The sequence below is a fragment of the Hemitrygon akajei genome, chromosome 8 (assembly GCF_048418815.1).
Source record: "Hemitrygon akajei chromosome 8, sHemAka1.3, whole genome shotgun sequence".
Taxonomy (NCBI): Eukaryota; Metazoa; Chordata; class Chondrichthyes; order Myliobatiformes; family Dasyatidae; genus Hemitrygon; species Hemitrygon akajei.
This window is the reverse complement of record NC_133131.1, coordinates 85,804,518-85,822,576: the sequence shown is the minus strand read 5'-3', so window position 1 is coordinate 85,822,576 and position 18,059 is coordinate 85,804,518. Positions and strand designations below refer to the sequence as shown.

The window sequence follows — 18,059 nt, the reverse complement described above, 5'->3', positions numbered from 1 at the left end:
GTAATCCCAGGCAGTCCTGATAATGTTGAGAAGAGGGTTTTGTGAAGGCCATACCAACTGTGAGGAACTCCTTGTTCTTCTTTTCACTGAAGATAGTTCTTTATGACCTTGGCCGTGTGTTTGAGGTCATTGTCCTGCTGCAGAATGAAGTGGAGACCAATCAGATGCCTCCCTGATTGTAGTGCGTGATGGATGAGAATCTGCTTGTCCTTCTCAGCAATGAAGATTCCATTAATTATGACCAGATCACCAACTCCATTTGCAGAAATGGACTTACAGGGAACCTCCACAATGCTTCACTTTTGGCTGCAGACACTCACCCATGAGCGCTCTCCAGCTCTTCTATGGACAAAGTGCCTCCTGCTTGAGCTAAAAATTACACATTTTGACTTGTCAGTCCAAAGCACTTGCTGGCTTGCACAGCACCCCAGTCCTTGAGTTCTTGTCCATTGCCTTTGATTTCGCTTAGGAGGAATGACTTTTTGACAGTAACACGTCCATGAAGATGACTCCAGAATGCAGAGGAGTGTACTTGTTTCCAGCGGTTTCTGTGAGTTCAGAGCTGTGCTGGGCTTCTTCTAACTTAGAAGAAGCATCACTTTGATGCATCTCTCATCTGCTGCACTCAGTTTCTGTGGCCAACCATTGTATTTCTGGTGTTCAACCTTGCCCATTTCTTCAGAAGAGTTCTGACAGCACATCTTGAAAGTCCTGTCAGCCTCAGAATTTCTGCCTAGGAAAGACCTTGCTGATGCAGGATGACTACCTTGTGCCTTGTTGCTATGTTCACTCTTGGCCTCACCTTTTAGTTTGGTTCTCCTTCACCCACTTTGATTTCTTCTACACCTGTTTCTGTTACAATTCATTCAACTCATTATGTCATTAATTATTAGCACTTGTTTGTTATCTTTGTTTAATCGTACACTGGTAAACAGTTTTTATTTGAAAAGTGGTCTATTACTTAGTATATTACTTTCTTTAACAAAAGACAAAAAAAATTCTCAGAAATATTTATTCTGGGAAAACAAATGCTTGGAAATCTAAAATCTGACTGACAAACCTAGACTCAGTGTCAGGGATCTGATCACTGTGGCTTCACTCTACTAGGTGAACCCACCAACAGTATCCAAAGCAGTATAATTGTTTTCAAGGGAACGACTACCAGGTTAACCTGCATTGGCTGCTTATCCCATTTCCCTCTTCTGAGAGTTACTTATGTCCTGCACCTTAGGTGCAACTACATACCTGTATCTCCTGTCTATCAACCCCAAAAATCCAGAATGTAACAAACTCCAGCTCCATTTCCCTAACAGTCCATAAGAAGCTGCAGCTAGATACACTTCTTAGCCATCAGGGACACTGGAGGGAGGGAGGGAGAAAGAGAAAGAGAGGTGGGAGAGGGAGAGGATGAGGGAGAGAAAGTTTCTTCTTACCAAAGCCTTGAATTCCCCCACTCTAAAACTGGCCCACTACAACAAGGCAATCCCATAATGGGAACTCCATTTAAAGCTATTTTCTTTCTATACAACTTTGCCAGGTGTTTAATTAACCCATGATCTGTGGAGAACAGAATGTCCTGACTGGCAGCACATGCCTTCTGAAATCTCACTCCAACTATGCAAAATTCGACTCCTTGCAACCTGTGTTTTAATTCCTTTTTGGCCTTCATCATTTATCCCCATTATCTTTTCCAATATCAAATCAAATCTTGCTTGCCAATATTCTCTAGTGTTCCATTTCAAGCCTATTTACATAATCAAAACTTGCAATCATGCCTTTAGTTGAAACTGCTTTACAATGTTAAATTTTGCTTCTGAACTTTTCTGATACTCTAAATTTCTGAAAATACTCTTTTCAAAACCACCACTTTAACCAAATATTTAATCACCTCTCTTCATCACTGCCTATGGTTTAGCATCTATTTTTCCCTTGTGCATCTGTGAAGCACAAAGGGATGTTGTTCTCAGTTAAAGCAAGTTGATTTCATCATTGAAAGTGATATAATGCTAAGAGAATGTTGCAACATTGATGGTTTGTTATGTTTCATACTTCTATAATTAGGCTGGGCAATGAAAAAATTAATATCTGAGCTATCATGCAGTAGCATTTGTATCCACTATGATGAAGTGCTTTCAGAGGCTGGTGATAAAACATATTAACTCCTGCCTGAGAAGTGACTTGGATCTGCTCCAATTTGCCTACCGTCACGACAGATCAACAGCAGATGCCGTCTCATTTCACTCAACCGTGGAACTCCATTAACTACAGCTTGGTGTTCAGTACTATCATTCTCTCAAAACTAATCAATAAGCTTCAAGACCTTAGCCTCAATACCTCCTTGTGCAACTGAATCTTCGATTTCCTCACTGGTAGACCCCAGTCAGTTCAGATTAGCAACCACATCTCCTCCACCATCTCCATCAGCTGAGGTGCACCACAAGGCTGTGTGCTTAGCCCCCTGCTCTACTCACTTTACACTTATGACTGTGAAGCTAAGCCAAGATCCAATGACATATTTAAATTTGCTGATGACACCACTGTTGTTGGCTGAATCAAAGGTGGTGACGAATCAGTACACAAGAGGGAAAATAAAATCTGGCTGAGTGCTGCTACAACAAAAACCTCTCACTCAATATCAGCAAAAATATCAGAGCTGATTATTGTCTTCAGGAGGAGGAAACCTGAGGTTCATTAACCAGTTCTCATTGGGATCAGAGGTGGAGAGGATCAACAACATTAAATTCCCCAATGTAATCATTTCAGAGGGTCTGTCGTGGGTCCAGCATGTAAGTGCCATTATGAAGAAAGCAAAACAGCACGTCTAGTTTCTTAAGAAGTTTGCAAAGATTTGGCATGTCATCTAAATTGTGGCGAACTTGCACAGATGTGTGGTGGAGAGTATATTGACTGGTTACATCATGGCCTGGTATGGAAACACCAATGCCTTTGAACAGAAAATACTGCAAAAAGCAGTAGATACAGCCCAGTCCATCACAGGTAAAGCCCACCACCAAGCCAATTTTCTACCCAATTTGCTGTCTGAAAATGCACTCCATCAAGTGTCATTGTTTATGGTCTACAAACAAATCTTGCACTGTATTGCTCAGCTCATGATATCTCACACTTAATCTGCTTTAAAAGATATTGATCATATACTTGCTGTGGCAAGGTAAACTGGAAAACACATCTTGAAGGTCAACAAGAGACCAATTAACTTTACCAGTAAAAGGTCATTAAAATTAGGTTGCGGCTTGGCTCTTATCTAGACCTAATTCATCAGCTGGAAATGCTGGCCATCAAAGCTGTTCGATTGAGAACTGCTGGCATATTATACAAAATGAAAGTATGAACATTGGGGAACACATCACAGAGCTTTTACACATCGTATTTATAAGACCTACACCTGCATGCAGTTTCTGACTGCACCATTCAATTTCCAGTTGTCACATTTTATCACACTTAAGTTAACGCATTCCCATTACGATTTCTGCATCCGTAGTTGTACTAGGTTTTACCAACACTAACTTACAGGCAGCAATCACAACCTCCTGTGGTGCACCTTGTGTCAAGCACCATCCAGCTAAAACATGTGTTTTTCCCCTCTGACATCAATTAATAAGAAATCTTTCTTTGAAAAATTAAACAAACTTAAAGTGTTGTTTTCTTGGGTCTTCAGGATATCCTGTTTACTTTCCTATTGACCTCAAAGGTTGTGAGCTTTTCCTGAAACCAGTCAAACACTGGCATGCCTATAGAATCACCGAGCAGCAAATAAATTGTCTCAGCCTTAGTTCTATTAACTCCAACTTTTTTTCCACCACATTAGGGGTGTTTTCAAGCATCATTTTTGTAAGGATATGGCCATGATCACTTGAGTAATCCCTAAACAACATTGCCATGGTTAACAGAACTATCTAGGCATTCTAATAGGTATGCATAGGGATGACTCAGGATTTGTAGAAACATAGAAAACCTACAGCACAATACAGGCCCTTCGGCCCACAGTGTTATGCCAAACATGAACTTACTTTAGAAATTACCTAGGGTTACCCACAGCCCTCTATTTTTCCAAGCTCTTTGTACCTATCCAAGAGTCTCTTAAAAGACCCTATCGTATCCACCTCCACCATCATTGCCTGCAGCCCATTCCACGCACTCAGAGAGTGGTACGGACAGACCAACGCATCTGTAGATGTGAACTTCCCAGTATTCAGGACATTTACAGAGACAGGTGTGTAAAAAGGGCCTGAAGAAACATTGGAGACCCGAGTCACCACAATCACAAACTGTTCCAGCTGCTACCATCCGGGAAACGGTAGCACAGGATAAAAGCCAGGAACAAAAGGCTCCGGGACCGCTTCTTCCTCCAGGCCATCAGACTGCTTAATTCATGCTGACGTCCCTTTGCAACCTTGATTTTTGAATCTTAAAAAAGTCTTTGCCTTTATTCCTTCTACAAAATGCATGACCATATACTTCCTGACACTGTCTTCCATCTACTGCTTCTTAGCTCATTCTCCTAATCTGTCCAAGTCCTTCTGCAGACTCTCTGCTTTCTCCACACTACCTGCACATCCACTTATCATTGTATCGTCAGCATTCTTGGCCACAAAGCCATTAATTCTAATCACCCAAATCATTGAAGTGAAAAGACGCAGTCACAACACTGACCCCATGGAACACCACTAATCACCTGTAACCAATCAGAAAAGGTCCTCCTTTGTCAATCAATCAATACCAGTGTGGTGAACTACATATACCTGTCTGGACACGCTCCCCCTGCTGACTGCTCCTGTGGCTCCTCCCACTGACCGTGGCTCCTCCCATGGACCCCAGTATAAAGGCGATTGGGGCCTGAGCCCTGCCCTCAGTCTCCAGGATGTAGTATGGTGGTTAATTGCTGCTTGTTCTTTCTTCCAATCAATAAAATTGATGCACCATCAATAACTCTCTGAGACATGAGCCTATATCTCGCCTCACGTCTCAAGAGAGTTATTGATGGTGCATCAACCAGCATTTTTCCTGTAATATCATGGGCTCTTAACTCATTTGGCAGCCTCATGTGAGGCACCTCATCAAAGGCCTTCTGAAAATCCAAGTAAACAATATCGACTGATTCTCCTCTGTCTATCCTGCCTGTTATTTACTCAAAGAATTCCAGATTTGTCAGACAATTTTCCCCTCAAGTAAACCACACTGACTTCAGAGGCAACACGAGTGAATCTGCAGATGCCGGATATAAATAAAAACACAAAATGCTGACAGAACTCAGCAGGCCAGACAGCATCTATGGGAGAAGGTAGTGACGATGTTTCGGCCGAAACCCTTCATCAGGAGTGAAGTAACCTGGGATGGTCGAGGGGGGATAAGAAGTGGGGGGAGGGATAAAGTAGAGAGCCGGGAAGTGATAGGCTGAAGGGAAATGGGCTAGGGGGAAGGTGGAGAATTATGGGAAATAAAAGAGAAAGAAAGGTAGGGCTGGGGAGAGATTATAGTGAGGGGGGGGAAGAGAGAGAAAGAGAACCAGACTAAAATTATAGATAGGGATCGGTTAAGGGGGGGGCAGGGGTATCAAGTCTGTGTTCATGCCGGCAGGTGGGAGGCTACCTAAGCGAGAGATAAGGTGTTGCTCCATCAACCTGCGCGTGGCCTCATCTTGACGGTAGAGGAGGCCATGGACAGACATATCCGAGTGGGAGTGGTCTGTGGAATTGAAGTGTGTGGCCACAAGGAGATCCCGCCACTGCTGGAGAACTGAGCGCCGGTGTTCAGCGAAACGGTCTCCCAGTCTGCGGCGGGTCTCCCCAATGTATAAATGACCACATCGGGAGCACCGGATACAGTATATCATCCCAGTTGACTCGCAGGTGAAGTGGTGCCTCACCTGAAAGGAATGTCTGGTGCCTAGGATGATGGTGAGGGAAGAAGTGTGGGGGCAGGTATAGCACTTCTTCCATTTGTAGGGATAAGTGCCTGGAGGGAGGTCTGTGGGAAGGGATGGGGGGGATGAATGGACAAGGGAGTCGTGTAGGGAGCAATCCCTGCGGAAACCCGAGAGTGAGGGGGGAGGGGAAGATGTGGTTGGGGGTGGGATCCCGTTAGAGGTGGCGGAAGTTACAGAGGATTATACGTTGGATCTGTAGGCTGGTAGGGTGATAGGTGAGGACCACGGGGACTCTATCCCTGGTGGGCTGGCGGGGGATGGGGTGACGGCAGAGGTGCGTGAAATAGGGAGATGCGATGGAGGGCAGAGTTGATAGTGGACAAAGGGAAGCCCCTTTCTTTAAAAAAGGAAGACATCTCCTTTGTCCTAGAATGAAAGGCCTCATCCTGAGAGCAGATGCGGCGGAGGCGGAGGAATTGAGAGAAAGGGATAGCATTTTTGCAGGAGACAGAGTGGGAGGAGGAATAGTCTAGGTAGCTGTGAGAGTCTGTAGGTTTAGTCTATTTTATCATACGCCTCCAAGTATCACGAAACCTCATCATTCCTAATGGCCTCCAACATCTTCCTAACCACTATCAGGCTAGCTGACCTAGAATTTACTGTCACAGGTAGATAAGGTTGAAACAGAAAGGCACATTAGCCTTCATTAATCAAAATAGTGAGTACATGAGTTGTGATGCTATGTTGAATTTGTTTGAAACATTGGTGAGACCTAATTTGGATTATCACGTGGTGTTCTGATCACCCACCGACGGGAAAAGTATTAATAAGATTGAAGGAGTACCGAGAAAAGTTACAAGGATATTGGCTGGTCTGGAGGGCCAGAATTTTAGAGGAAGGTTGAATAGATTAGGACTTTGTTCCCTGGAGCATAGGAGAATGAGGGGAGATTTGACAGAGGTATTCAAAATTATGAGGGGCATACATAGGCTAAATGCAAGTAAGAATTGTTTCACTGAGGCTGGGAATGACTGGAATTAGAGGTCAAAGGTTAAGGTTGAAAAAATGAAATATTTAAATGGAACCTCAGAGGGAACCTTTGTTTCCTTTCTGCTTCCTCCCACCCTTCTTAGATAGCGGATTAACATTTGTAATTTTCCAGTCATCCGGTACAATGCCAGAATCCATCGATTCTTGACAGATCATCATTAATGCCTCCGCAATCTCTCCAGCTACTTCCTTCAGAACGTGAGGGTGCTTTCCATCAGGTCCAGGAGATTTATCTACCCTCAGACCATTAAGCTTCCTGAGCACCTTCTTAGTCATAATGTTCACTCCACATACTTCACTTTCCTGACACTCTTGAATGTCCGGTATACTGCAGATGTCTTCCACTGTGAAGACTGATGAAAATACGCATTCAGTTCCACTGCCATCTCTGTGTTTCTCATTACAAAATCTCCAGTGTCATTTTCTATTGGTCCTATATCTACCCTCATCTGTCTTTTACCCTTTATATACTTAAAAAAGCTTTTAGTATCTTCTTTGATATTAGTCACCACCTTCCTTTCATAATTCATCTTTTCCTTCCTACTGACCTTCTTAGTTTCCTTATGCAAGCTTTTAAAAACTTCCCAATCCTCTATCTTCCCACTAGCTTTGGCTTCCTTGTATGCCTTCTCCTTTGCTTTTACTTTGGCTCTGACTTCACTTGTCAGCCACGCTACTGTCTTTCTTTCATTCGAAAATTTCTTTTTATTTGGATTATATCCATCTTGCACTTCCCTCAATTTTTGCAGAAACTCCAGCCATTACTGTGCTGCTGTCCTTCCTGCTAGTGTCCCTTTCCAGTCAACTTTAGTCAGTTCCCCTCTCATGCGATTGTAATTTCCTTTATTCCACTGAAATACCGACACATTGGAATTTAATTTCTCCTTCTCAAATTTCTAAGTGAACTCGATTATATTGTGATCACTATTCCCTAAGGGTTCCTTAACCTTAAGCTCTCTCATCACCTCCAGATCATTGCACAACACCCAATCGAGCACAGCTGATCCCCTACTGGGCTCAACAACAAGCTGTTCCAAAAACCAATCCCTTAGACATTCTACAAATGCTCTCTCTCTTGAGGTCCAGTACTGGCCTGGTTTTCCCAATCCACTTGTTAAAATCCCCAACGATTATCATGACATTGCCCTTCTGCCCATAGGAGATTTTTCTATCTCCTGCTGAAATTTGTAATCAACATCCCGGCTGCTGTTTGGAGGCCTGTATACAACTGCCATTAGGGTCCTTTTACCCTTGACATTTCCTAACTCAACCCACAGAGACTCTACACCTCGGATCCGATTCTACATCATCCCTTTCTAATGATTTAATATTATTTCTCCTACACAGAGCCACACCACCCTCTCTGCCTACTAACCTATCTTTCTGATACACTGGACCTTCAATTCCCAATGGCAGCTATCCTTTAGTTTCAGAGACAGCCACAACGTCATACTTGCCAATCTGTAGCTGAATTTCAAGATCGTCCATTTTATTTCTTATGCTGCATGTATTCAAATACAACACTCTCAGTCCAGTATTTGTTGCTTTCTGTTTTAACTGCACCACACCTCTATTGCCCTGTAACTCATCCCACTGGCTGTGATTATGCCTCATCTCCCGCCTGTCCTTTCTATCATCTCTGTTGCACGCTATCTTTAATTTATTTCTGTTTTCCCCCCTTCCTCAGCCCTATTACTCCAGTTCCCATCCCCTTGCCAAATTAGTTTAGACCCTCTCTTATAGCTCTATTAAACCTGCCTGCAAGGATATTGGACCCTTTCAGGTTCAGGTGTAACCCATCCTTTTTGTACAGGTCATACCTCCCCCAGAACATGCCCCAATGATCCAGGAACCCGAAGCCCTGCCCATTACACCAGTCTCTCAGCCTCGCATTATTATGCCTGATCATGCTATTCTTGCGCTTATTAGCACGAGAGGCAAAGAGAAGAATTGAGAGAAATCACAGGTTTAGTTGACTGCATTGACTTATATTGCAAATAATTCAAGAACAGTAATTTTGATAGAGCATCGTAGAGATACTTATGTTGATATTGTTAAAATGACAGGCCAGAAAAGACCCAGGCAGCAGAAAGGCAACATAAATTGCTCCACCTGAATCACAGAAGGGCTAAATAAAAACATTCAGCGACTCAGGCAGCCTTTGCAGCAAAGATCCTACTCTGACAAAGGGTTTTCAACGTCAAACTTTAACCCTGTTTCTGCTTCCACAAATGTTGAGCTACTGAACGTTTCCAGCATTTCTGCTTTTACTTCAGATTTTAATGCAGAACGAATACATTTAGTAATATGACATAAAAGCCTGTAACCGTGGGGACCCACACCTTCAAAGTTAATTGCTGGGAGTACACATGGATTGGATTCTACAGAAGGTGTTCACATGCAGATAAATGCTGGTAGAATGTGAAACAGGCTGCGTGAATGGAGTTTTGACAGCTGAAGGATTGCAGTGTTGGCATTTAGGATTATCTACAAACAGTATTGTGAAGTTCTGCAGACTCAGAGCACAGGCAGTTTTCTCTGAGGTTATGAGTAGTAATCCTCAGTTGCCAAAGGAGGATTCTGAAGTACTGAAAGCCTTACTTCGTTTCTGCAGATATACACAGAAATCCCTTAGTGAAAACAACAGGCAAAAAGCCATTTAGGTCTATAATGAATTAGCAATAAACACAGTTAGAAACACATATTAACCTTCCCATACAATCTCAACTTGATAGCAGAGATCCACCTTAAAAATACTAGTCTTGAAATTATTATAACTCAAACACTACAACAGAGGAGCCTTGGATATTGGATATCACTGCTTCTAATGCAATTATTTGTAACATAAAATAAAGGGAACATTCAGCATGCAAAATATATTTTATACTCACATTTATGTAAATAAAGTTATAATATAGTCCTGAAGAGATGGCCTCTTTACTCGATGACCACTTCAGCAAATCCACCTGCTAGCAGAGGAAGAAAATTAATGAAATGTGGACTTAATCACTGCAAAAATGAAGCTTTGATAGTGAACACATGGCACAGATTTTAGGGAAATATTGGCAAAACTTTGTAATATTCTAAAGGCAAATTTTATGAAATACAGCACCATTTAATTTGGTAATCGTTGAATAGATAAATTACCATTAAACTGTATGTTGAACTGAATTACATATGATGGTTTCCTTATCAAATTATCAATCCTCTAGTTTTCCATGTGTGGGGAATTTGCTAGCCTTAAAGATCTACTGAATAACCCTCATTCCTGGTACAAGTGATCATTTTTTTACTGGATAGAATCCTTCCAAGTTCCCCTGGCACAGTCAGCAAATATATTACACAATATCCAGGCACCTTTTAAATATGGCCATGGTTTCAGCTTCCCGGTTCTCCATGCTATGAGTGAGACTAATATCGCACACTGGGTAAAAAAATCTTTTCCCCATAATCCTAATGACAATGATTTCAATATGTGCCTTCTTTTTTAATTCCTTACTGAGGAAAATAGGTTCCTCGCGTTGTTTCATTTGAGACTCTTCATAATTTCATGCACAACAATTTTGCAGTCCTGCTATCTTCATGGATTAATGGACGTGTACTCCAAAGTTTCTTTCTACCTCCACAAGTTTTCAATCTCCTCCTATTTTTTGCCTTGTTAAAAGTTCTTAATGCATTACCTCACAATTCTCTGAAATTTTATTTCATTGATCACAATGGATTTAATTTGGCTTTTTTTTGACACGGATCAACAGAAAAAGACTCTTTCGTGTCAAAGTGAAAACAAATCTCTACAAACTGAAAACACAAAATAATCGACTGCATTAGTATTCACCCTTTTTATGTCAGTATTTAGTAGATGCACCTTTGGCTGCAATTATAGCCTTGAGTCTATGTGGATAGGTCTCTATCGGCTTTGCACATCTGGCCACTGCAATTTTTCCCCACTTTTCTTCACAAAACTGCTCAAGCTCTGTCAGATTGCATGGGGATTGTGAGTGAACAGCCCTTTAAAGTCCAGCCAGAAATTCTCAATTGGATTGAGGCCTGGACTCTGACTTGGCCACTCCTGGACATTGACTTTCACAAACAAGAGAAAATCTGCAGATGGTGGAAACCCAAGCAACACACTCAAAATGCTGGAGGAACTCAGCAGGTCAGGCAGCATCTATGGAAAGAGTTTAGTTGACATTTCATGCTGAGACCCTTTATCAGGATTGGAGAAAAAAGATGAGGAATCAGAGTTAGAAGGTGGGGGAGGGGAGAAAGAAACATAAGGTGAAAGGTGAAACTGGGAGGAGGGAGGGGTGAAATAAAGAGCTGGAAAGTTCATTGGTGAAAGAGATACAGGGCTGGAGAAGGAGAAATCTGATAGGAGAGGACAGAGGGCCATAGAAGAAAGAAAAGGAGGAGGAGCACCAGAGGGAGGTGATGGGCAGATAAGGAGATAAAGTGAGAAAGGGAAAAGGGAAAGGTGAATACTGCAGTTCAAGAAATCAATGTGCATACCATCAGGTTGGAGGCTACGCAGACGGAATATAAAGGTGTTGTTCCTCCAACCTGAGTGTGGCCTCATCACGACAGTTGAGGAGGCCATTGACTGACATGGGAAGCGGAATTAAAATAGGTCATCCCACTTTTCTGGAGGGCAGAGCATAGGTGCTCGGCGAAGCGGTCTCCTAATAACATTGAGTCTCTCCGATATACAGGAGGCCACATCGGGAGCACAGGATACAGTGGATGATACAGTAACAGAATCACAGGTGAAGTGTCACCTCGCCTGGAAGGACTGTTTGGGCCCCTGAAGGGTAGTGAGGAAGGAGATGTAGGGGTAGGTCTACCACTTGTAGGGATAGTGCCAGGAGGGAGATCAGTACAGAGGGATGAATGGGACAAGGAGGTCATGTAGATCCCTGCAGAAAGCAGAAACTGGAGGGGGCAAGGGAAAGATGTGCTTGGTGGTGGGATCCCATTCGAGATGGCAGAAGTTACAGAGAACTGGAAGATATGGAAGAGAAGCGGTTGAGGGCAGCATTGATGGTGGAGGAAGGGAAGCCTGTTTCTTTGAAGGAGGAGGACATCTCCTTTGTTCTGGAATGAAAAGCCTCATCCTGAGAGCAGATGAAGCTGAGAAGGCATTTTTAATTGAGAGAAGAGTATGGCTTTTCTTTACATAAACTTTGTGGTTTTTAAACCAATCCTGTGTAGCTTTGGCTTTATGCTTGGGTCATTATCTTAGTGGAAAACAAATCTTCTCCCAAGTCACAGTTCTCTTCAGATTCAGATTATTGTCATTTAAAAACCACAAATGCAATGCAGTTAAAAATTGAGACAACGTTCCTCCAGAATTATATCAACAAAGCATATGACAAAATAGACTACATCAGAAAATCCACATAACGTTTGGCAATCCCCAATCCAGAGTCCGGAGAGGCTGCTGCGTATTAATATTGTGCTACCATCTTAGTGCGTTCCCGGGAAAGGAGCGCCAACCCCACCAGACAAACAAGACCAAAAACTAAAGCTACAAGACCTGCACAAAACCACATAGTTAAAACATATAGTTACAACAGTGCAAACAATACCATAATTTGATTAAAAAAAACAGGCCATGGCATGGTAAAAATAGTCCAAAGATGTTAGAGTCCTCAGGGTCCCGATAGACTCGTCATCCCACGCCGGTGGCAGAAGGAAATACCCTCGCTATGGACTTCCACGGCGCTGCCCGACTCAGCCTCGCAGACACAGCACACAATGAAAGCTCTGTCGAACCCAGCCTCGCAGACACAGCACACACCGAAAGCGACCTGACCGCAGCGGACTCTGAGTCTGTCGAACCTCCGAGCCTCCGACCATCCCCTCTGGCACAGCTTCTCCGTGCACCATCCTCTGCCGAGCGTATTAAGACACCCCCACCAATGGCCATCGGTAACGTGACCCCGAGGACTGGGGGCCTGTTCTTCTTAGCAGAGTCCCGGACCTCACAGCAGCAGCAGCAACGAAGAAGGCCTTCCTGGAGATTTCCAGATATTCCTCCGTGCTCCCACGTCCGTTTTTCATCAGATTAGGATTGTGCACAGCACTCTGCTTGACAAATAACAAATATCAACTCCGGAGAGGCTGCTGCAGCCTGCGTCGTGCTGCCATCTTGCTGGTCATGCAGACTGCATCAGGTTTTCCTCCAGGATTTCCCTGTGTTTTGCTGCGTTCATTTTACCCTCTACCTTCAGAAGCCTTCCAGAGCATGCTGCAGTGAAGCATCCTCACAGCATGATGCAGCCACCACCATGTTTCATGGTAGCGATGGTGTGTTCTTGATAATTAGTGGCATTTGGCTTATGCAAAATATAGCATTTAGTCTGATGGCCAAAACGCTCTACTTTGGTTTCATCAGACCATAGAACCCTCTTCCAGCTGACTTCAGAGTCTCCCATATGTCTCCTGGAAAACTCTAGCCAAGATTTCATGTGAGTTTTTTTCAACAGTGGCTTTCTCTTTGCCACTCTCCCATAAAGCTGAGACTCGTGAAGCACCCGGCAACAGTTGTTGTATGTTATATTTCTTGATGATTGAAGAAATATAATATGAAAGACAATATGCCTATTGTCTATTGTCTATTGACTTAACTATACTCCAAGGGATAGTCAGTGATTCGGAAATTTTCTTGTATCCATCTCGTGACTTGTGGTTTTCAATAACCTTTTCACAGAGTTGCTTGGAATGTTCTTTTGTTTCATGGGTAGATTTTGCCAAGATACTGACTCACCAGCAGTTAGACCTTCCAGATATAGGTGTATTTTTACTACAATGAATTGAAACACCTTAATTGCACACAGGTCTCCAAAAACAGGTTCCCATTTCACTAATTAGGTAACTTCTAAAACCAATTGGCTACATCAGCAATGATTTGGTGTGTCATATTAAAAAGGGTGAATACTTACATAATCGATTATTTTGTGTTTTATATTTGTAATTAATTTAGATTACTTTGTAGAAATCTGTTTTCACTGCTAAAGAGACTTTTCTGTTGATCAGTGTCAAAAAACCAAATAAAATCCACTGTGATTCAATGTTGTAAAACAATAAAACATGAAAACTTCAAGAAGGCTGAATAATTTATAGGCAATGTAATATTACCCTATCTGGTGTTGTTGCCAGACCACTGGAAACACTAATCCATTCATTTGGCCTTACCTAACTAACCAGAGACAAACAATTGGCTTTGTTTCTAAAGAAGTTACTTTGCATGAAAACAACTTTAAAATAGCTTGAAGGGACAAGTTAATTGCTTTATGAATGAGACATTAAAATTTGCCTCAGGGAGCCCAATCACTCAGCACAATCTCATTTGTACATACCATTAATACAAGAAACAGGACAACCAAATAAAACTGCTATGAATTACCCACATGAAAAATATTTTCATATTTGGAAGAAGATTATTAAAATATATTGATCAGAAATCATATTGCAGAAATGTTTTGAAACAGTATCACACATCGGAAAAATACTGTTTCTCTTTGCCATTTTCCACCTAGTTGCTTCACCAGTTAACGATCACTATGGAGATGTTAAAGTTCTCAGCCTTGGAATGGAAACAGAAAAGTCGTGAGGAATAGAAGGCGACTTCAGTGTAGGAAACACCATTTAAATCCACTCACCAGTAGTTTATGCTCCATTCCCCCAAATGTGTTACCGCTTAGGAATCCCTAATAAAATAGCATAAGGTGGCCAGTAACTATGCACTCGTACTCAAGAAAGAAAGAAGAAACTGCTAGGGTAATGAAACAGATTGTAGTCAAAGAAAGAACCAAACACATACATTACTTCCTTGGGAACATCCAACCTGGTCTTGCTTTCCTTGAAATCAGAGCTCCTCTGCCCAGTATTCTGAACTTCTACACCATTCAGGTATGCAAGCATCCTCAGAAAAACCTTTGTTACACTTTTGCTCTAGGTTTATTCATCTGTGTGCAGATGTGCTATATATTTTACCTAACACCCCTGCCTTAAAATACCAATCTGATCCAGGCACTTAAGTTACATTTTATGTGGTTAATTTGTACTGAAAGTTGTAGCAAAAAAATACAGAACAGTGAGACTCTACAAGGCCTTGTACTGGAAGAGGAGTGGGACACTAAGCCCTTCAAGCCTATCGACCAAAGAACTGATACAACGTGGCTTCAACTTTTCTTCAGTGCTAGTTCCTCATAATGCTAAATTCTTCACTCTTTCAAATATTTATCCAATTCCAGCGCCATATACATGTATGTACTGACCTGTCTTCTCTCACAGCAGTCCATTTGGAATAAAGATCAACGCCATGTGCTCTAACAACTGATTGGACCTCCCTGCAAATTTTGTAATACATGGAGTAGATCACTCTAAGCTTCACTCATTTGCAGTCTGTCTTTACTTCAATAATGATCCGCAAGTCAGCTGACTGTTCCTCTGACCAAAGTGCATAGCTCCATATTAAAACGCATTTACCAGGTTTTTGACCAATCATTCAAACCTAACATATCCCATTGCAGAATCATGATGTAATTCCAGCATAACGTTTCTGACTTTGACAGAATTATAACTGTGGATCACAGAGAAGGTTGTGACATTCTTCTGCCAGGCCTCAAATTTCCAAACTGTACCCTCCTCCTCCTCACCACCAACTAAACATCGTCATCTGACTGCTTCCTTCCTTCTTTAAGCCATACCTTTACACTCTTACCTCTTTATATGCGATTTATAATCATATCTGTGTACAAAGCTGGTAAAATAACTTACTTGATTATGATCCAGTATAGCAGCTTGAAGCACTCTGCCAAATTAAATCAGCTACTTAAATGTGAGGTCTTTTAAATGGTCAGTGTTTGTAATATATTCACAAATGAACTAAGGGCAAGACTGACCTACCAAAGAAAAGTGAGTGACTGCTGCATGTTCTGCCTCACTGAAATGTGGCATACACCCTACTTCAGCTGACTTGCACCTTTCAACCGGAGGGCTCCTCAATTCATTTGATAGACCGTACTGTGGCTCTCAGCAAAATTAGAGGCAGAGGTGTTTCCTTCTTAATTAACAGCTCATAGTGCTCAGACGTAACATTTCTGTCAAGCACCTGCTCACCCAGTTTGGACTATCTAATGGTGATGTGTTAGTCATACTACCTGCCACGGACGTTCTCCTCAGCTACTCTGACAGCAGTCTACATCAGACGAACATGAAGCCTGCACTCAATAAACTATTCTCTGTGGTCAACAGCCTTGAAACAGGATACTCCGAGTCCCTTTTCATCAGTGCTGGTGACGTCAACCAAGCCAGCTTCTAGAGTGCGTTACCAAAATAATATCAGCACATCTCCTGTCGCACCAGAGGCCCAAACACACTTGAGCATTGCTATACAACTATCAAGAATGACTGCTGAGCCACTCTCTGACCACACTTCAGACCACGAGGCTGTGCTCCTGCTCACTGTACACGAACAGAAGCTGAAACAAGAAGATTCAGTACAGTAAGTCACACAATGCTGTTCAAAGGAAACAGCTGAACATCATGGCTACTGCTTTGAGTCAGTGGGCTGATCCATGTTCACCAACTCAATTGCTAGTCCAGATGAATAGGTTTCTACCATCACTGGCTTCATCAGCTAGTACGTTGAGGACTGTGTACCAAGTGTTTCCACACCGGAAACTAAGGATGAACTGGAAGATCACTTCTAATGAAGCCCAGCCCTGCAGCGTCCAAATCAGGTGACCCTGACCTTTACAATAAATCGAGATATGACCTCCACAGGGCTATCAGAGATGCTGGGAGACAGTACCAGACCAAGATCAAGCCCCGGATTAGCAGTCAGTCATAACAAGGCTTACATGCTGTAACAGGCTACAAAACAACATCACTGACACCAGCACATCCCTTCCCAATAAGTTTAACACATTCTATACACAGTTTGAAAAGAAGGGAATGGCTCTGTCACCACCCACCCCAACACCATCCCATGCACCTGAACCCACAATCACCATTGCAAACACAAGATCAGTCTTCCAGAGAGTGGACCCACAGAAAGCTACTGGCCAGGGTGGTGTCTCTGGCTGTGACCTTAGATGCTGTGCAGATCAGCAAGACATGTTCAACCTCGCCCTGTTACAATCTGTAGTTCCCACCTCCTTTAAGAAGAGCACTATCATCCTGGTCCCTAAGGAAAAGAAGATAATGTTCTTTAATGACCATCACCCAATAGCTCAGACATCCACCACCATGAAGTGGTCGTGGCATGCATTAGCTCCAGCCTTCCAGACAACCTCAGTGTACTGCAATTAACCTAAGCCCAAAACAGGTCTTCTGCATATGCCATTTCATTGCCCTACTCACAATCTCTGGAGCATCTGGACAGCAAAGACACCAACATCAGACTATTGCTTTCTGACCACAGTTCCGGCTTTAATACTATAATTCCAAGCAAACAATTCATCAAACCCTGGACCCTGGGGGTCAACACCTCTTTCTGCAACTGGATCCTCAATTTCCGCACCAACAGACTAAATCAGTACAAATAGGCAGTAACGCCTCTACAGTTATTATTCTAAACACTAGTGCTCCATAATGTTGTGTTTTCAGCTCCCCTACTCTACTCCCTGTACACTAATTATTACATGACCAGATTCTGCTCAATCTCCATCTACAAATTTGTTGATTATACCACTGTAGTGGGCCATATCTCAAATTACAATGAGTTGGAATACAGATAGGAGATAGAGAGCTTATTATCATGATGTCATGAAAACAATTAATGTCAGCAAAACAAAAGAGCTGGTCATTAACTTCAGAAAGGGAGATAGTACACACGCTCCAGCCTGAGGTTGAGAGCTTCAGGTTCCAAGGAGTGAACATTACCAATAACCTGTCCTGGTCTAACCATATAGATGTTACGGGCAAGAAAACTCACCAATACCAATTCCCCAAGAGGCTAAAGAAATTTGGCACGTTCACATAGACCTTTACCGAATTTTATCAATGAATGATAGAAAGCATCCTACCTGCATGCATAACAGGTTGGTTTGGCAACTGCTCTGCACATGATTGCAAGAAACTACAGTGCTTGGGGTACAGCTCAGGACATCATGGAAAG

General features: G+C 42.5%; 1 protein-coding gene across 2 annotated transcripts in view; it reads right to left on the bottom strand.

Annotated features, from left to right (window-relative positions):
- crppa (CDP-L-ribitol pyrophosphorylase A) overlaps nt 1-18,059 on the bottom strand; it is a 297,164-nt gene that overhangs the window by 203,168 nt on the left and 75,937 nt on the right. Inside the window, exon 7 of one of the 2 annotated variants that reach the window (XM_073054131.1) lies at nt 9,826-9,903. In XM_073054131.1, coding sequence (XP_072910232.1) covers nt 9,826-9,903 — 78 coding nt within the window. The remainder of the gene's footprint in view (nt 1-9,825; nt 9,904-18,059) is intronic. The other variant, XM_073054132.1, reaches the window with a different exon arrangement.